Source organism: Bombus affinis, chromosome 1 (genome assembly GCF_024516045.1).
Source record: "Bombus affinis isolate iyBomAffi1 chromosome 1, iyBomAffi1.2, whole genome shotgun sequence".
Taxonomy (NCBI): Eukaryota; Metazoa; Arthropoda; class Insecta; order Hymenoptera; family Apidae; genus Bombus; species Bombus affinis.
The window spans coordinates 16,717,412-16,738,104 of record NC_066344.1 but is presented as its reverse complement, the minus strand read 5'-3'; the positions used below and the strand labels follow the sequence as shown (position 1 = coordinate 16,738,104).

General features: G+C 36.6%; 2 protein-coding genes and 1 long non-coding RNA gene across 16 annotated transcripts in view; 2 read left to right on the top strand and 1 right to left on the bottom strand.

Moving 5' to 3' along the window:
* Positions 1–2,578: 2,578 nt before the first annotated feature.
* LOC126914651 (alanine--glyoxylate aminotransferase) lies at positions 2,579–6,866 on the top strand. 2 transcript variants are annotated; one of them, XM_050718864.1, is made up of 7 exons: positions 2,579–2,715; positions 3,055–3,265; positions 3,348–3,548; positions 3,639–3,796; positions 3,927–4,082; positions 4,640–4,987; positions 5,145–6,866. In XM_050718864.1, exons 2-7 carry the CDS (start codon positions 3,089–3,091, stop codon positions 5,296–5,298), a joined length of 1,194 nt encoding a protein of 397 aa, XP_050574821.1. In that variant the 5' UTR covers positions 2,579–2,715; positions 3,055–3,088; the 3' UTR covers positions 5,299–6,866. The 2 variants fall into 2 exon arrangements, with proteins under 2 accessions (XP_050574821.1, XP_050574811.1); XM_050718854.1 differs by having other exon boundaries at positions 2,580–2,715; positions 3,044–3,265.
* LOC126914380 (dorsal-ventral patterning protein Sog) overlaps positions 5,729–20,693 on the bottom strand; it is a 100,783-nt gene continuing 85,818 nt past the window's right edge. For 8 of the 10 annotated variants that reach the window (XM_050718309.1, XM_050718319.1, XM_050718281.1 and 5 more), the window contains 4 exons: positions 18,816–20,612; positions 17,389–17,540; positions 15,734–16,054; positions 5,729–11,030 (listed from right to left, as the gene is read on the bottom strand). In XM_050718309.1, the coding sequence (XP_050574266.1) occupies positions 10,836–11,030; positions 15,734–16,054; positions 17,389–17,540; positions 18,816–20,612 (2,465 nt within the window). In that variant the 3' untranslated portion in view covers positions 5,729–10,835. Of the gene's footprint in view, positions 11,031–14,958; positions 15,145–15,733; positions 16,055–17,388; positions 17,541–18,815; positions 20,613–20,693 lie in introns of those variants that run through there. The other 2 variants (XR_007709646.1, XM_050718272.1) reach the window with 2 other exon arrangements.
* LOC126915023 (uncharacterized) lies at positions 10,982–12,760 on the top strand. 4 transcript variants are annotated; one of them, XR_007709995.1, is made up of 7 exons: positions 10,982–11,109; positions 11,223–11,329; positions 11,399–11,540; positions 11,624–11,730; positions 11,800–11,941; positions 12,025–12,131; positions 12,201–12,760. It is a non-coding gene; the product is annotated as an uncharacterized LOC126915023 (long non-coding RNA). The 4 variants fall into 4 exon arrangements; XR_007709994.1 differs by having other exon boundaries at positions 11,003–11,147; XR_007709996.1 differs by lacking the exons at positions 11,399–11,540; positions 11,624–11,730.

The following is a 20,693-nucleotide window of genomic DNA, read 5'->3' as shown; positions in this document are numbered from 1 at the left end:
TATTGAATGATTTATCGCAACCAGTCAACTATGCAACCTTCTACAAAATGATAACAGTAAAACTGAACTGCTAATCTGCATGTTAACCAGAAAATGAGAAAGGTAGATTTTTAATTAAATTAATTGCACAGAATCACTTATGTTATATATTTCCTGTAGTTAAATATGTTCTCCTTCAGAAGAATTTTGTAATGTGGCGCTTAAAAAGCGTACGCATATCTGTATATTTCAATTTGACTCTTTTTAAATACGCGTTTCGAGTATGCGATTTTTATTTATATTCATTTGGAAAATAATAATTTTTTAATTGTATACATTTTAAAATGCATAAGTGAAATTGTTTAATCAACTATACCAATCGTGGAATCAGTTATTTTAATATAATTATTTATATTTATATTTAAAATTCTCGTAAATTTGTTTAGATTCTGCTAAAAATAAAAGAATCATAATCTTCTGACTACGTGTCCAGGATCACGCGCGAGAAGAAACCATAATATAATGCTTGACAAATGAGCACGAAAGAAGTTTTGATAAACGTAACCTGAAGCGGATCTGATAACGACTCATCGCATTTAGGAAGCTAATAGCGAACCTACCACGACAACAAAAAGCGTTTAAACGCGCATTCATTTTTTCCATTAGCACGTTTTACCATTCCATATTCTGAGTCAGTGTTGTCCACGAGTTGCCCCATAGTTTACGGGACTTCCCCTATTTTTTATACTTTATATTCCTTACTCAGATACTAGAACTCGATACTGTATTGCACCAACATACTGTTTACCTGTGTACTTTATGAAATTCAAGTCTGAAGAAGAGAAAAAAAGTAGATGAGGAACATAAAAGGTAATTAAAGGGAAGAAAGGAAAGGGGAAGTGGAGAAAGGAGAAAGAGAAGGAAACGTAGGAAAGAAAAATGAGAAACGAGATCGCTACTGCGAAGATAGCGGTTGATTTGTCGTTGGAAGTATACATAACATGAAATCCTTTTCTAAATATTTTTAACGCAAAGTTTATTTATTGATCTTTACGGGTTCGTGTTACGATATCTTATACAAAAATACATATGTATTATATAAAAGATATTTTGCATTTAATCCACATAACCTAATCCATCCTAATTATCTAATTGATAAGATTAGTGTCTCTCTAATGAATAGGTGCAAATTTAGTTTTGAAATAACACTTTATCGCACATCTTTTTACAATTGTTGCAATCGTATACTTTGTTCGAAAATATATATTAGTTATCTTTTTCCGCTTATTAATTATATAATGACATGTTTGACAATAAAGTTATATATATTAATAATGTTAAGAACATTCGTTTGCACTTGTAATTGTTATGAATAGATAAAACGAATATTAGTACATGTCATTGTAAAGTGTGGTAAAATGTACTAACAGTAAGGTGCTGTGTGATAACTTTAGAAGCGAATAAGCATAAGCATTGAATGACCTGAAAGCAGGTGCGAAAGCCGGTGATAGTTATGAATGAAGTCTCTCTTTGTTTAGTTATCTCTTAAAGATGTGCTGTCTTATCTGTGATTCTACTTTCTGTAATTATGGTTATCATAAATACATAGGTCGAATATTTTTTACAAATAATGTTCAAATAAATGTCTACCAAATTGTCTACCAAATGTCTACCAAATGTTTCTTATTTTTATTTATTAAATTTTCTATAGTATTATTACTGCAAAAATGGGTATTAATATATATATATGTATATCTTTATTTCCGCCTATCTTCCGGCTTAACGGTGACTTCCAATTACATATACAAAATAAGTCAGAATAATAAACATGAAACTTACATATAAAGAAAGACATATATAATAGTAAAATAGAACAATAGATAGAAACTTGCTCATAAACAAAAACACATACATAATAATAATCATAACAATAATCATAACTTAACCTAACCTCTGTTAGCTATACAATTACTTATATTTATCCTTATAATCCAAATTAATATGAAGCTGTACATAAATCTACATATAGATCTATATATAGAATCTATATCTTATATTAAAATAGACATTAATACTTTGCACATATTAAATACGATCACGAAATTTATAAATTAACAGCATTAATCTTTCCAAATTATTATTGATAAAAATTTGATCAGATTTAAAATAAAATTTATAGTTTCAACTAATTCATAAAAACAAATCAATAACTATATGTTAAGTTCACAGCCGTCTTGCTTACGCAAATTATGATCGGATTGAGGAGGTTATCAAGCAGCAGTAGCGTATCCAACTATTTTCACCATTCAATGAAGAGATTTCTTTGTGCTGCAAGTTCGCTGGATAAATTGATAAACGTCGAAATACTTTATTCGATATGTAATATATACCCTTATTAAGTATTTGATTGTAAATTAATAACTTCTCATCCATATATATTATACGTTGCAAATGTCAAATATCCTTATCAATGCGATTCCACGTCGAATAAACATGTCGATTTGTTTATAAAGAACATAATCTAAAGTTATACCAGTTTATCGAAGTTTATCACGTATTTTACGATTTCATAAGTCTGCCACAACTATGGTAAGATAAAATACCTAACTGCGGGAAAGATTTCAGTATGTCATACACTTTGGTCGCATCAACAGCACTAGTTTAAGAATTGTCAACACAAAATCGTGCGCTGATAAGAGTTACTTACGACAGGCACACAACGTGCAAGTGGGAGTTGTAAGCGACAGCATATTCATAATAAACATAAGTATCACGCCATATTATTATGCAATAACAAACAAAAAAGAATGGGAATAATATACGTATAATCTAGAACAGGAACTATATATTAATGATACTATATAGAAATTTTACCATTATTTTTAAATAAAATTTGTACTATGTTAAATTCGATATATTAAATTATTCGATATTATAACAACTGGAAGTAACATCTCTTAATACATTATCACTGATATCAAGATTAAATTATCATTTTGGTAAGTTATAGAAAGAAAGGAGGTAAAAATGATGAGTTATTTATATGTCATCTTTTACTTTATAGAAAATTTCTAGTTTCTTTTAGAAAATTTAAAAAAAGGAAATCGAAATGCAATGCGAATGGAATCAATTGGCTGTTCGCAAGTACCCGCCAAAGATACTTCAAACCAAACTGCAGTTACCGATAAAAACTTTAACGAGCCCCGGGCCGACTAATTGTTCGAAGCGAGTTCTTCAATCTCTTCAGAATCAAATTATAGGCCACCTTCATCCGGAAATTTGTCAGGTAATCATTTTTCTTTGTTTAGGTACAAAATAGAGATAGACTGGTCATTGTCAGTAACAAAATATGTTTTGTTAATTTCTAGTTGATGGATGAGATTAAGGAAGGTCTACAATACGTATTTCAAACTAATAATAGACTCACTTTGGCGTTAAGTGCATCAGGTCATGGCGGTATGGAGGCATGCTTAACAAATTTACTTGAACCTGGAGAAACTGTGCTCATTGTCAAGCATGGAATTTGGGGTAAAAGAGCGGCTGACATGGCTACTCGAATTGGTGCAAATGTAGGTAATACAGTTTCGAAAGGGCCAACATAAAAATTAAAAAATTCACTAGTATTTAAATTTAAATAGCGTATGAATTTTAAAATATAGGTAAAACTGATAGAAAAAGAACACACTACTGCTGTTACGTTGAAACAATTGGAAACAGCTTTGCAAGCGTACAATCCAGTAGCGGTATTCATGGTACAAGCTGAATCCTCCACTGGTTTAAAACAACCATTAGAAGGGTTTGGTGATCTTGTTCACAGGTAATTTTGCTATTTAAGACATTTTTTATGTTTGCCATTAATTTAAGTTGCAGTTTATAGAATGCTATCAGAAGGGAATATAATTAGAAACGTGTTTGTAAAATTGATAGAATAAAAGAAATTCTTCCAGATACAATGCTCTTCTTATCGTTGATACTGTTGCGTCACTGTGCGGAGAACCGTTCTTTATGGATTCTTGGGGTATCGACGCAGTTTATTCAGGCAGTCAAAAAGTTCTCGGCGCCCCTCCAGGATTAGCACCTATCTCGTTTAGTCCACGAGCTGAGTACGTATCGTGGTTTCCTTTTGTAACACCCAAACCGCAACTCTCACATAGAAAACACTCATGATGATGGTCTAAGAATTGGGACTTTTAGTGATCTCTTGTGAATAACAATCCAATCCGTGATGTCATCACGGTGACTCGCGCTCTCGCGTAACCTATTCGATCCTTTTGTGATTCATAACCGCAGATGGCTCCAGTGAATTCTTATTCAATGATACTCTGACGCCTTTTGAATTAAATAGGACATCGGTATTGTCTGTCAAGGTTCATCCATTATGAAGAAACCCACTTCTATAATAAAAAGTTACTTCTGTCCACTTATTAATTTTTTCACTTCTTTTTCTAAATCTGTCAACGAGGTTACGTTCGCCTCGATTATCAACGCATAAACTCGTTGCACACATTCGCTCTCATCTTAGTATCAATTTTCTATTATTATTACTAATTTCCGGCCATTACTCTTAATTGCTTGCTATTAATTTTCCACACACTCGACTATTACGAGGCGGCAAATGTTTCCGGCAATTTCATCTTACATTCTTCCTTTGTTGCAATAGGAAGAAATTGTTTCAACGGAAGACCAAGCCTGTGTCCTATTACTTGGATATGACCCTCCTCGGAAATTATTGGAAGTGTTTTGGGAACGAGAATCGCCTGTATCATCACACCATAAGCGCTACGCTTATTTATGGTCTTCGCGAAGCGTTGGCGGAAATCGCTGACGAGGGCCTGCAAGCATCTTGGATCAGACACGCTGGCGCAGCTGCCAGATTAAGGAAGGGTCTTGAATTACGGCGTCTTCGATCTTATGTGAAAATTCCACAGTATCAATTATCTACGGTTATCTCGATAGAACTGCCACCTGGCGTCGATGATAGGATCATTGTACAGCGTTGCATGCAAAAGTAAGTACCTTTTACAAATTCTAATCAACTTATTGTAATTTTTTCATAGATTCTAAAATTGAAATACTTACCATGTAATTGAGTATTTTGTATATTGAGTATATCGTAGTTGTAAAATAAAAATTTGAGTCATTTAGGATCATTATGGTTTCTATAGGTACAAAGTGGAAATCAGCAGAGGTTTAGGACCGACTGAAGGGAAAATTTTGCGAATTGGATTGCTAGGGATTAATGCTACGCCTAACAAGGTCGACCTTATTTTACGTGCTCTAGATGATGCTTTGAGATACGTGTCACTATCGAAGCTATAGAACATAATAAAGAAAAGTTACTATTACGTCTCCTTGGATTGTGAATTCGAGGTGTCCATCATGCTCGATTATTGTGTATAATAACTACTAGTATATTATACATCTTAAATCTATATTATATTCTCCGTATCAAACATAACGTAAGTTTTGACTAACTTACTCAACTTACTTAATTACTTGCAATTTTTTTTATATTATACTGGAAATTATTTTTAATGTAACAAGGATTTATTAAAAATGCACAGACAAAGCTAAGACGGACACATTATTCTGAATATTACTATCTATATTATATGAAGCTTTGCAACCTTCATTTTCACCGCTGTTTGACTGGTTCAAGCGCAATAGGCGCCTTACCAACGCTAATGTTAAATGCATGTAATCTGTAATGTTATGTCTTTCAATCAATAACACAGATGCACAAACAAGACTCAATCAAATGTATTTGTTTATTAATGGAAATACTGAAATCGGCATACAATTACCTCTAATATAATTATTTACTTATATTCAATTATACGTTTTATCGCATTAATTAGCAATATCAACAATTGGTTACACGCGTCTCTCTCATTCTCACATTTGCTTTCGTTCTCTCTCTGACTTGTTTTCGTCGAATAATAATACACGTACACATACAATCATGTATCTGTAATGCAATTACAACAAGCTAGTCGAAATAACAAATGATTCTAGCGGATTAACGATTAATTACGATTTAATTGACAATCGTTTTGGCATAGTACAAAATATCACCATCTTTTCAATATACAAGATTAACGATTGGTATTAACAAATGAACAATTCCAACTGATCGTGTACCACATTTAAATTGAACTTTCAGAAAATAGACTTGGTTTTATCAACGATATTTTACACTTAATTTACTATGAGATGTATTGTCTGAATGTACTGTCTATCCACTAGACAGATTCCGTACTGGTCGCTTCGATTGTTAATTAAAACTTCTTAAGGCACTATAAAAACGCGTTGTCTCCGCGACTCTTACATAATAATTTACATACATTTACAAATTGACATTGTCGCATGACATCCATCTAAGAAATGTATATATCTATAGATTTATATATTCGATTATTCATCTATACAATCATACATCGGATATGATATGCTCCGCCATTTATTCAATTTATTAATTTCGGTATCGATTTCGGTAATAAAGCTCGATTATTTAATATGGATGGCAAAAAAAATCGGCATGTTTCGATCAATTAACAAAATAAGAAAAAAGAAATAATGCGAGCTTTATGTATTCTCAGGACGATACAGTATTACGATACAGGACGAGTACAGATGACTTTAAATAATTGTGAAAATAATATTTATATATAATGGCAATAATAATAAAATAGAATAAAATAATGTTAATGTTAATAATAATAAGCATCATTGATATTGTCGAAAAGTTTGATGACGCCTGAAGATTCTATATAATTATATATAAATATTATTAATAATAAAGGATAGATCGCAATATTAATAGCTCGTTTTTAGTAGTCGTCGTGATTCTCATTACATATTATATATATATATATATTTATATATACGCCTATGTACAAAAAACATCGACAATCGATCACCGTTAAGGGCTTTATAATCAATTAAATATATGTACGTTAACAATTATCAAGGCATGGATAGTCTCGAATGTTCACAAAGTTTCTCACATATCAAACGCTGCAAATCTGTTCGGTATCAGGCTACATTACCGTTCAGCTGTCGTAGCACCAAGAAAGGTGGTGTTCGTGTCGCACGGAGTAACTTCTAATCGTTCCCACTGGATCAAGACTGCCATTTACCCTCTAAAAATTGTTCTACGTATATCTACCTTACAATGAGAGCCGCATTGAACGAATAGAATTGCGAAAGAAATATTCTAGTATCTGTCCATTGTGAAATATTTTCATATTTTGTAAAATTATTGCGAATTATAAGAACAAGAATCTAGTTTGTTACATAAAATAGACATCTATTTTACAATTATGAGTTAATTTAGATTATTATAGAAGAAGATATATATTGTTCCAGCAGAATTTGGATGGCATTTGTATGGACAGTTCACTTTTTTATTTTTTAAATATTCGAAATCGTTGAATATTTTGACAAACATCAGCTAAATTATATTTTGTTAATTTTTTATGTGAAAGATACATTCGAAATTAGCGAATTGTCATAGTATTGACAAAATATTTGTTTATCACAAGTAGTAAAACAAGCTGGTTTTCGATGGATATACTCGACAATTACAAATAAATATAAACAACGAGTGTACTAAAAACGTAGAAATTGTTAAATGAAACTCTCTTTGTAATACATGTTGCACCTTTCATTGTATTATCTTGAACCTGTTGACCATGTAAAGCGGTAGACACTCTCCTGGCGTGCACGCTCTATCGGAAAAAGTGCTGTATCAAAAGTGTTGAAAGTAAGCAGGTCTGCCAGCTGCCGGGGCTACGCATAAAACCGCTACCCGTGTTTTCATCTCGTCTTTCATCAGCGATCGGATCACCGCTCGTTTTCCGCAAGCTTGCCCAAATGAACACTCCAGACGCTTAGACTAGATCATAAAGAAATGCAGAAGAACGACAAATCCGTGACTAGTGCGTCACAGTGCAGATTAAAAGTTAATATAGCGAAAAAGTTCGGACACTACATAATTTAAAAAAATTGAGGTTATCTATTTAAAATGGATCGAAGTTAGCATCAGAACTTCTATGCTTCGCTATATTTTTCATTGTGTTCTTTAAATGTTCGCCTTCGCTCGCTTCTAATTTGCGGAATTTCCGCTCGAACGGTGAACCACTCGCATGTACGAAATACTAAAACGTTACAAAACTGGATAAAATTGTTTCTTTCATGTCTTGTTGTTTATGTTCTCGCATAACATAAAGAAGAAGAAATGGTTTCGTGTGAACTGCCAAGCAAAATTGATCGACATTGCGAGAATGATAAGTTAGGATCGTTATACAATGTTTACAAATACCCCTTCTCCCTCTATATCGCATAGTATCATTTCCTATTCGATTACGAATGTTCTATCTTTTTATAAACGCTTTCATCGATCGACATACGCATAAAAAAACTGACGCAGTTCTACACATTCATTCAAATAACATGCACCCTTCTATGTTTCAAGATGGCGACTCTCAATTTTATCCTTACCTAACTCCGATTTTTCAAATTCTCTGTAACACGTACACAGACTTTGAATCGAGATTATAGCCGCGATCCTCCACTTCTAATTTCAAATAGGCTATCGAATAATTTAGAGAACCTAACAATAAATACGCTTATAAGTTAGAAGAGAAGCCATTTCCATGAGATTACAGGCCGACTCATTTAAGGTGTCGCATTCGATTAATATTTAACAATAATAATCGCGATTAATGGATATAGTGTTGATAGTAGCGGTGAATATTTAATAAAATAATAGCAATATTATTTATACTATTAAAAATAATAATAGAAATATTAATAATAATCATAATGACAATCATGATAATGTAAAACAAATTTTCAGTGACGACGAATATCATGAATCGCAAACGATAAGATGAACGATGATGAAACAATGGTGATACGAAGTTGATGAAAATGAATAATGATCTATAACATTAACGACATTGATATCACCGTTAATAGTAATGATGATGATGATGATGATGATGATGACGACGATGATGATGATGATAATAATAATAAAAATAATAATAATAATAATAATAATAATAATAATCCGTAGCAGTAATAAATTGCGTGGAGCTAATACAGTATGATATAAACCTTAGCGTGTTTTTGCGCTATAATGATAACTGATGCCACCATCGGAGGTTCTTCAGTCTTCTTTGGTTGCTGGGTAACTCGATGAGGTTGGTGGGTACAGTAGGGCTCTGTACTTGCCGCCACGACTTTAAACTCTCTCCAGAAGCCAACTTTCTTTTAAAAAATAAACGTAGCGAAATGAGGAGAGAGATTCTTCGATTGCTCCGATTACGATAAAGTAATAATGAAAATAACTCTCTCCAGAAATCAGAGCAGCAGACCGGAAACGAGCTCGCGTCCCGCCAAAATGCAAACCAGGAGATGAAATGAAAGGTAATGTACACCGGATAGAGCCATTTTGGAATAGAAGAGTCTGAGAGTAACATATCTGAATTAATAAGAGTGAGTATAACGTTAAAAAAGATAAAGCAGGTTTTAAAAAGTAAGAAGTCTTTGCAGAGGGAAAAGAAGAAATAGGCTTAAAGAATATGGAAATTAGAATCGGAACTAAAACAAATAATACGGCAGAGAATACAAAATTCCTTGAAATAATCTTGATCGAGAGATTAAAATTTTGAAATCAAACAATTAAAAGCTTTCTCCAGATTTGTTTTTTTTCTTCATTTTCGAATCTCTCTTTCTCTTCTTCTAGCTTTTTCTTCCGATACACCCGTCATACTATATATAATATACGTACACATACGTACATATGTATGTATACGAATATAAACGTGTGCATAGCATACGTACGTGTATGCGAGAGGTCATTCGAAGATAGAGAGCAGTTGGCTTCCGGTCCGTTGGTCCGTTGATGAGAGCCAATTGATTAATAAAAGTCTGGTTGTGGGTGCTGCAAGGGACTCTATAGCGCATAACCGAGCAAGCGACGAGAATATAAGAATAGCGTCTGACGAGAACGATCCACGTTCCTTCCTGTTTTCCCGTGCTCGCACTATATTGTTATTGATATTATCATTATTATGGCTTCCTGCGATGGCCACCGATCATCCCAGCAGCGAATCTTTCTGTTTCACTGATTACCATCTTCCGGCTGCGATTTATCATTCCCGAATATAGCATTCAAAATGAGCACCAATCGTTTCTTCATAGATCCTTCTTTTCTTAAGGATGGCTGCTGCGCTGGATATGACGCCGTGCATTTCCAGCATCCTCTCTCAGAACACTTGTTTAGGATGATTATTCAATCATAAATTCTGGAAAATCATTATTGGTTACCATATGGAGAGATAGCAGACTTTGCAGGCGATTTATTCAAAACCGACCAAATTGACCAACTTCATACAATATACAGACCGAGGTGCCTCTCTGCCCCTTATTTCGCCTAGATGGCTTCGTTTAATCTCGTTCCTGCATAAATTGAATCTTGGATCTTGCATAATCTAATGATATGCCTTCCACGTTGTTCTACAACGTTCGTTAATCCAAAGAGGCTAGTTTTCAAACAACATGTGTCTCTGAAACTGTACAATCGATGGTGCTGGCAGATTATAAAAACCATCTGTAATTTTCTCCATACTTCTTGATTTGAATGTAGGCTTCTGATACTAATTCACTTCTATCACTTTCTCATAGCTTCCCGGTCGCTCTAGAATCGCTTTGGAATCTGAAGTAGCGACGATGACGACGACTACGGCATGGCTAATCGATGGCTATAGAGAGAAACGAGGTCCAGGAGCATTACCGTGGACCAGGATACTGCTCGAAGGAAGCTTGGTAGCAGCGGCTGGAACTACTCAGCTGAGTTCACGTGGTGTCACCGAATGCCGAGCTGGATGATGATTGTTACGATGATGACGTCTCGCCCGGCGACACTGGACCGTGCAACAGTCATCACCGTCTGCCACGTACTCGCCGCGTTTTATCTGGTGCGCGATCGTGTTGCATAGCGCCCGTGGACATCGTTTCCTGTCGCACCTGACCTCGCCATTCTGCAAACATTCAGACACACGGCGAAATCCGCTTTAGAACCGACGCCATTTTTCAATTTAGATCTGGGCATCGCGTTTCGTAATTTTCATATAAATATCGAACTATTTTGTCGCCTCGTTGCTTATGTTTTTACGATATGCTAAATTATGTACAACATGGAAGACACAATGATAATAATGCATTTTTTCCAGGGAATGTAACCCTAACCTAGATAAATGTATTCAGCATGTGAAATAACCTTAAGTGAGATACGATAGATCGTCCAAAACGATTATTAGATATTGAAGACGTAAGGAAAGTAAGGCATGTTTCTATTAGAAGACACAAACTTAACCTACAATAATAGTAAATATAATTTTTCTTTCAGAGGACACAAACCTAATCTAAAGATAATTGAGATGACGTAGTGGACGCTAAAACGAATGTACAATAGAGAAACATTGGAATAATATCTTGCGGATGATCTCCGCAATTACAACAATCGGAAAATAGCAATACTTTTTCCCCATGTAATGTCGCGTCGTTGGTTATGTTTTTACTATAAATTATGTACAACATGGAAGACACAATGATAATAATGCACTTTTTTCAGGAAGTGTAACCCTAACCTAGATAAATGTATTCAGCATGTGAAATAACCTTAAGTGAGATACGACAGATCGTCCAAAACGATTATTAGATATTGAAGACGCAAGGAAAGTAAGGCATGTTTCTATTAGAAGACACAAACTTAACCTACAATAATAGTAAATATAATTTTTCTTTCAGAGGACACAAACCTAACCTAAAGATAATTGAGATGACGTAGTGGACGCTAAAACGAATGTACAATAGAGAAACACTGGAATAATATCTTGCGGATGATCTCCGCAATTACAACAATCGGAAAATAGCAATACTTTTTCCCCATGTAATGTCGCGTCGTTGGTTATGTTTTTACTATAAATTATGTACAACATGGAAGACACAATGATAATAATGCATTTTTTCCAGGGAATGTAACCCTAACCTAGATAAATGTATTCAGCATGTGAAATAACCTTAAGTGAGATACGATAGATCGTCCAAAACGATTATTAGATATTGAAGACGCAAGGAAAGTAAGGCATGTTTCTATTAGAAGACACAAACTTAACCTACAATAATAGTAAATATAATTTTTCTTTCAGAGGACACAAACCTAACCTAAAGATAATTGAGATGACGTAGTGGACGCTAAAACGAATGTACAATAGAGAAACTCTGGAATAATATCTCGCGGATGATCTCCGCAATTACAACAATCGGAAAATAGCAATACTTTTTGCTCGTGTAATGTTGGTCCGCACGCACGATCCGTGGCTGCGTTCCATTTTCATCGTAATGGATGGACCCTTTTGGGTCGGTCCAGGCGAACGAGTCCGGTTAAAGGTTTTCTCCTTAAAGGTTTCTGGTCGTGGCCGTGTCTGGATATCACAACGGGGCTACCATTGAAAAACTTCTAACGAGTATATATTGCGAAGCCGTGCGAGCAGAAGTAAAGCAAGTCGCAAGCCGTTTTATCGATGAGATCTTCGCATAAATGATGAAATGCGAACGAAAATGCTCGGAAGAATTTCTTCTCCCTTATTTGAAACGCGGCCAATAATTAATTATTTATAGGATATTCTAATAGGAATAGCGTGACAACTAAAATTTTAAAATAAAATATTTTATCATGTTTAAATCATAAAATATAACTGCTATCCACCATTTGTCGTTTAAATGATTTCCAAGTTTTGATATCTTTTGTTATTCGATTTGAAGCTTTCATCGAACTAGTCTGTTATTTATTCATTTACTTCAGGCTATTCAGGTTTGTTGTTATACGAGCATAACTATCTGAAGATTAGAGGTAGACGATCCTTAATTCGTACAATAAAATAAATATCTGATCGTTATAAGACTAGCGAAATATAAAAAAAAAAAGGCCTGCGAATGAGCCACAAAAATGACTGTCAGTTTTTCTACGTATAAAATTTCCAGCGTTATTGGTAGATTCGATCATAAGGAAAGTGCAAACGACCATTACCATCGAGTACTTTTAGTAAGATAGATATATCGTTAATGTTAAAACCTTCTATAACCTTGAACGACCTTTGCTCCAACTTGTAGAACACGTCTGGACAAGTGTCGTTGCACCGAGACCAAAGAAGGATACGCGAGTCCGCGGAAAAAATCAAAGCGCCCCTGAAATTTCCTGTACACTTCCATTCGAAAGAAAGTTACTCTATGTTTCACGGAAACCGGTTTTTCGTATTGTTTAAAAAGATATCTCACTAGCCTATATAAATTATCCAATATTCAGTATTGTTTAACCGCGATAATGTTGTAAACATTATACTAGTCTCGTTTAGTTTCATTTGAAACATTATTTATAAAAACGCTTTATTGAGCACGTATGTAGAAATGGATGGTGAAAAGAAAAATTAATAGGAAATTCTAAATTTTAACTAAAAGTTTCAAATGCTAACGCGACGCGTGTCAATTGGCAGAATTTCTTGAAAAACCTAACCTTTTAATCGAAAATAAATAAATCTTTCACGGAATCGTATCTGCTCGATGCATTTTGCCAATGATACGTTAGAAAGGTAGTAAAGATGTGTCTCCTCGATCGTGTCGGCCAGCAACTTGAAGCACGAGTGGAATGCAGCTGATGAGAGGGTAACCAGCGATCGTGTAAACCGGAAATTGTCGCACTTGCTGGCTAAAGTACCGTGACGATCTCGCGCTACTAGTTCTCAACACTACACGTCCAATAAGATCCACTTTACATCATTACAATACCAAAAGAAATCCATTATTAGTAATTGGACTTTGCAACTATGTTCCATCTTTCTGTACTACCGATAACGAAGAACGCTGCAAAATTTTTTGCCTAGTCCCGCAATTGTCCTAACAACATAGTAGTAAGTTTATAATATGTGTTAAGATATATCATTCAGCTATCCTCATAATTGGATCTTTGCATCTGTATCTTACTTTCTTGTAGCTTCGCAAATTGCACACGTGCAAACCATCAATTTCCCTGTGACCACAAAGTGCATTAGTACTCCGACGATTACAACTAATTTCTAAGTTTATAAATAGAATTACTATGTTGATCATCCTAGTTTCCCTGTAATTCATATAACGCGAAGTTGCATTTACTATCCACAGCATTAATTTGCAAATTCTCAAAATTAATTTTCAGCACAATTTAAAAAATTATATCGATTCATTCAATAACTCAATTTATTTTAGTTACCCACAATTGCACCAAGTGTTCACCAGCGTAATGCAGCGTACATTTCTATAATATCAATCTAATCGAAACACCTTCGATCCGTATTTGCGCGAGATTGCACTGAATGCCCTATAAATGCAATTCATACAATCACGTATCAGCCTAATCTCACAACAGCCACAAATTGCGCCGAGTCTCTAGTGGTCGCGGTTACAAACTGCCCTAACCTCTCTACCAGCGAGGCGTGTAATCATAATCTGCCGAAATTCGCACGAGCGCCACCGTCGATTGAAAGGATTCGCATTCCGCGCGTCAAATGGTGGCCAATTGGCGGCCACAAAACCGTCACGATCCGGGGAACGATGGACCGCGCTTTCATGCACCGACGCAATCTCATCTTTGCCGCACTTATCGCGCGTGAACAAAGAAAAAACGACGGTAGATCGACCACGAAGAATCTCCAATGACTCTAGCGGCGCTCCGCGCCAACAGTAATAGTCTCGAGTCGTTTCGAGCGCCTGACTTCAATTCTACACTTTGAAATTACAAACCTGAAGTATATGAAGTATTTTAAGTTGACAAATAGAATATATGAATCATTTTTTAGAGTCTAGAAATTTTAAATATCCTACTTTGAAAAGATTGTTATTTATATAGAGGTTATGTTATAATTGAATAAATAATATAGTTTGTAATGGGTTTCTTAATAAATATCTCTTCCAAGTTACAAGAATTTTGCAAGTGTATTGAATAAATTATCTCGTATTACAACACGGACCTCACGAATCCCACGGAGTCGATTTATTACAGCGTTTAATTAGATTATACAAGAATCAGTCAGCGGTGTGTAGTCGGTGGAAGAGCGGCGCCTGTGAGATACGAGGTGCTGATTGTTAATAGACCTCGTGCATAATTAGTTACGCTAGACTAATTTGTAAAAACCATTAGAACATGAAACCGGGTGCTACTTGGAAACAGGACAGGACAATTATTTATACAAATAACTGTCATCTATCCACGTTGCACAGTCTTTGCTATACACCTTGATACATCTGAGCAAATACAATTTTAGAAGTAGCTAATAAGTACTAATAAGAAAATTACCTATTAAAATGTCATGTATACCGTTGTACATTTTTGAAACTCTCGAATCTCTCTATATCCATTTACATTAAACTAGAATCATCTTTCAAGTCTAACAAAAGTTTTGCAACTCTAACTAGTATCATATAATGCAAATAACTAATAAAATAACAAAATTATCCATATTGCATACTTTCAAAACCCTTAAAAAGTATTACTTCGGATTAATGTATTACAAGCTTGCCAGATTCTCCAAGTATGTAGAAGAAAAATTCTCAAGCTACAACCAGTGTCAAAACGACTGCAGCGCCGTCACACGGGGAAATTCGTAAAGATAGAAAATGAAACGCGCGTCTATTAAACAGCGATCCTCACCTTGCACCTGCACTTGACGCATTTCATTTCTCCGTGCGAGTGGACTCGTGGATGCCACTCCATCCCGTTCTCATACGGACCACCAAGGGGATACTTGCAACCGCCGGAAGCCAGTATCTCGTCAGCAGTGCGCCTAGTGGATGGCGCCGCCTGGTCCCGTGGTAAACGTGTCGTGTCGCCCCCAACTCCTACGATCGTGCTAGGCGTCATCGCCGGACACTGTCTGCAACATGCCTTCTTACTGGGTCTGAAGGCGATCTTCTCGTCGCAATCCAATGGCGGGCACTGCACCCGCGGACATTTCACCTCTAGCGTAACGGGCTGCAAAATAAATGGATGTCCACAGTCAAAACCTAATGCCGCGTTCACATTGCCACTATGAATGATACGAAGTCTTCAATCTTCGTTCTCAATCCTCTGTAGTCTGAGCATTAAGACTACAAAGTACTTGTTATGATATTCGGTAGAAGAAATAGATGTCTACCTATGTTACGATCCTTTAATTATGTTCATAAAAATATGAAATTATATACAGAGAAAAAAGTCAAAGACTTAGATAATCGAAGCAATCAGTTTTCTCTCTACATGAACTACATTGTTCATAGTTAAATTCCATGATACTAATTGAATTCCAAATAAGTATATGAACGCGATAAGGTTAAATCGAACAGCCAGCGTATCAGCTTCTGATTTGTCGACGTATACAAACACATTATCCGGCATCAGTGTTTCTACTCATTACACGTACGGAGTTGGCCAAGCGCGATTTAAGTGACAAGCAACGAATCAAAAGTAACGTCTTATCTCCGGTAATGAACATGACTCGGTGCAACGTGTCTCCAGGCATGACTTCAAACAATTCTCTAATATCTATTTAGAAAGGCCTGTCACTGATTGCCGATCGCGGCGCTCGCAACACGGAGCTCCTTTTCATGACTCGGCAGAGAGCAACCGCATTCTTCTGGCGCAACGAACTCGCGCGAGCGCGCCCCGGTGTCTAGTTGAATTTTTCATTCGCACGAAGCTTTTATAACCGTGTTGCCTACGAGAGAGCGCATTATAATATATGTCGCAGGATCGACGCCGATGCTGGAATCGTTACGAAACTCTCTGGCCGACCGCGACGAGAGTGAACGTATGGTAAAGAAGTAAACAAAGAATCTGGAAAAAGTCAGCCGTCTGCGTGGAATTCGAACCGTGCCTTGGAACCGTCGTGCCTCGCGCGTTTCAGCCGCTCTGTTCCGCATCATGGGACCATTTAAATTCCAACACGTTTCGAAATTCGACCTAAGGTTCAAGAATATTTACATCACCGCTTATTGTGCTTGGGAGAAAAAGTGGTACTCACGCGAGAGAAACCTTTGGAACTTGTCTAAATGAATTATAGACTGTTAATCATGGGAATACGTACTAAATATACTTGGAAATATTTTATCCTTACAAAAGTTGAATTTTATTCCTTTACTTCGACAAAGTCTCAAGAATTTCGTGGAGAATTAAGTTTTCTTTCTATAGCTTGACTGTAATCAGCTGATCGGTCACTTCTCTACTCTAAAAAAGTAACTAAATGGCGGAGTATCACTCTCTCAGTTGATTAAATTCGCACGTACTATTACAGAAAGGCAATGGTAGATTAAGAATAATGAAAAACTTACATCGCACGTGCAAACTGCGCAAGTGTCGAACCCCATTGGTGGCAAATATGGATGCCATGACGCTCCTGGTAGATGGAACTGACCAGCCAGTGTGCAACCTCTTGTCACCGAACTGACATTCTTCCCCGTCGCATTCATGTTGATCCCTGGACCTATACGAACAATCCATGCCATTACTCCATTCCGCGTATTTTTAATTTATGTTATTTGTCGTAACATACATGCGCAACAACATAACCTATTTACGAGCGGATCTTCCAGGAAATGGTTATATACCCGTTAAGCCGAAGCGAACTGTACTAGCGGCTTTTAGATACAAATAGCGCAACAAATAATGAAACCGGATGAACAGAACATCGTAATCAATTTAATTAGATACAGTAGAACATCAATGTACCGGCAATGTATCGAAGAAAATGACGCATTGCTTTAATTTGATTCTACTAGAGGGCTTTTTCTCGTCCAGCAGCAACCGGACTGATACGTCTCTATCGTACGCGACAAATGGTTAGTAACTTCCGATTTATTTGACCGATTAATCGGTCAATGACGAAATTAATGATTAAATAAGTTTAACTCATTTTGTAGAATAACGTGTTCGTCGTCGTATCAGTGATAAATATAAATCCAATTAACATTGATTAAAATGAATATTAATATAACGGTATATATGTATATCTGAATTAAGTAAATTATATCGTTCGGTTCTTAATGTTTCTTTGCAAAAAAACGAGGAGTGACAAGTGGAATCGGACAAGCTGCGAAATAAATTTGCCTTATTTCACGATCGATAAGCGATCGTGTAATCTAAACAGGATCGTAAGTAGCTGTAACTAATTCCGCGCGATTACTTTCATCGAACGTGTCACGGTAATCCGATTGAATATTGGCCACGGTCATTCTCTTAATTCTCTGGTGTTTGTCGAAACGACGGGATACGAAAGGGAAGGATAATTAATCCGGCGTTTTCTACGGTTTATTCTAGATTACGAGGATTCTAGTCGTGTTTCTTGTATAAACATAATTCCTTATGATGATGAGAATTAAAAGAGCTGATCGATAAATATATAAGAAGATGGAGACTTGATTATAGTTTCAAGCGACATCAATTTGCAGAAGCGTTTAAATATTAAAGTGGATAAAAGAAATTCAACATATATTATGATGATGAGATAGAAAGAGGTCTTAAAATACGATTATGAGTTAAACACATGAATTTGTTAAAAATAATCAATTAGGTCTGCCTTTGTTTTGGAGGCCTTTTTCCAGTTCTACGCGGTATAAGACATAATGAGCACTGCATGGAGTTCCAAGAACAAGCTTTCTTCTCAATAAATCAACATAAAAAATCTTGTTTTTCTATTATATACATATCTTCCCATAGAAATAAGAAATAAAAGAAAACAGTGAAAATAAAAATAACTTACTTGAACAAATAGGACAACAGTGACCAGAAGCAGGCTTCAACTGCTTGCCCTCAGCGCAGGTAAGAACTGGACAAGGCATTGGATCGCACTGTGGTAGTCCACGGTGACAGTGGCACATGTAGCACGGATCTGTGCTGGAGGTCCACTGAGTACCCTCTTCGTAAAATCTAGTCTCATGGAAGCACGCGCCGGTTTCGATATCCGACCTTGGTGGGTAAAGATTATACGCGACCACCGAGGCAACATCGTTATCCGCATAATGAGGAAGACAGCTGAGCGGCGCCCTGGCTTTGAACGGAGCCTTCAAAATCCTTTCAGCCTGTTTATCAGTTACTTCAAGGAAACCAATACCAGATTCAATTCTGTATAGTTCCACTGGTGAGAGTCCAGTGACAGAACCTTCCAAAACGTATCCAGTGAACTCTTCCAACAATCTCCTAGCTACAGGTGCTCCTTGAACTACTAAGGGCATGGTTTCTAGATAAAGTCGGAGGGTGCGTGGCTCGTGGCTGTTTGTGGAAGACGTTTGAGGGAAGCCAGCAATTTCAAGCTCATAATGTAAAGAGCAGTCTAGATCAACAGCTGTCCAGACCAGACCAACTGGACCAGGATTTAAAGGCTCCTGGGACAGTCTTCTGAGCAAAACAGGTGCAGCAGTATCTTTAGCATCAGCTACAGGTCTCTGTAGTAGTCGGCCACGCAACATAGATCCAACGTGCGAGGCAGCAACAACTGCAAGTTCTCCATTAAACAAGGGTTCAAGGAATCGTGGTCCTGGACGCTCTAAGGATCCATTAGCTAAACCATCAACGAGAGAAGGCGTCAGATCTTCCAATTCGGTGCGACGTTTACCTCCTTCATCTACTAAAGTTACCAAAGGACTCTCTTCTTCCAGTCCTATCAATTGAACGCCATAACGCAACGAACCAGCGCGATCTAAAAACGCCCAGGCCAATCCAGAAGCTGCCGAAGGTGTTTCTGAGATCAGCAAAGTTTGATACATCTCGCAGTTGGCACGTGGACCCACTACCCCGGCTAATCGAAGTGCCTGAGGATCTTTTCTTGACATTATACTAATAGAGAGCTTGCCTCTCGTTAATAAACGAAGGTCCGCGCCAGATAAGGCGCTCCGAACTTCCCCGAAGTTTAATTCGTTCGACGGCTTCTTTACTATTATTTCCTCCCGTAAAACTACATAATCCTTCTCCATGTGTTCTAATTGGACGATTAGTGGTACTTCGGAGACATCGTTAGGTAGAAAGACGCCATTGAATACCAAAGATACGTGGATAGATGGCGCTGATGCTGAGGACGCAGAAACGATGGCGGTAGCTCCTGCACCCGACATCAGCGAGCGATCCACTCCCATTGTGGGCTCCAACAAGGAAGAATACTGTTCCGTGGACAAGGCGCGATAACGGGACAACTGTCCAGTCAAGGTAGCCGACGGTTCCCATATAAAGGACACGTGCAGGCGTTCCTCACGCAGCAGTTTCCTGTAATCTCGAGGGACCCTCCTCCATACGCCACAAAGTTTACCTGTAGCATTTTGGTACACTCCACCAATAGGGTCGATCGTCTGTTCCTCTAGAATACTTCCCGATCCATCGATAAATTGTATGTTTCTTGGACGAGGAGTGGATGTTGACAAATAAAAGGAATAGTACAAATTTTTGCGGTGAAATGTGAAACGACCTGTGGCCAGATAGTTATAAGCACTGTTGTACATTGATGTTGGGCTGGGTTCATCGCGACGTAGTACCTGAGATGTTTTACCAGTTAAAAGTGTCCCAAAATCTGGAAAAACGCGAGAATACATTGGGTTAGGTTTGGATAAATCTTCGGAAGGACCGAATTGCAGATTGATAGGGACAATTA

Coding starts and splice junctions, on each gene's coding strand:
- LOC126914651 (XM_050718864.1), top strand. CDS start 3,089: ATGCAATGCGAATGGAATCAATTGGCTGTTCGCAAGTACCCGCCAAAG. Junction 3,549..3,638: donor CTACTCGAATTGGTGCAAAT/GTAGGTAATACA, acceptor TTTAAAATATAG/GTAAAACTGATAGAAAAAGA. Junction 3,797..3,926: donor TTTGGTGATCTTGTTCACAG/GTAATTTTGCTA, acceptor AAATTCTTCCAG/ATACAATGCTCTTCTTATCG.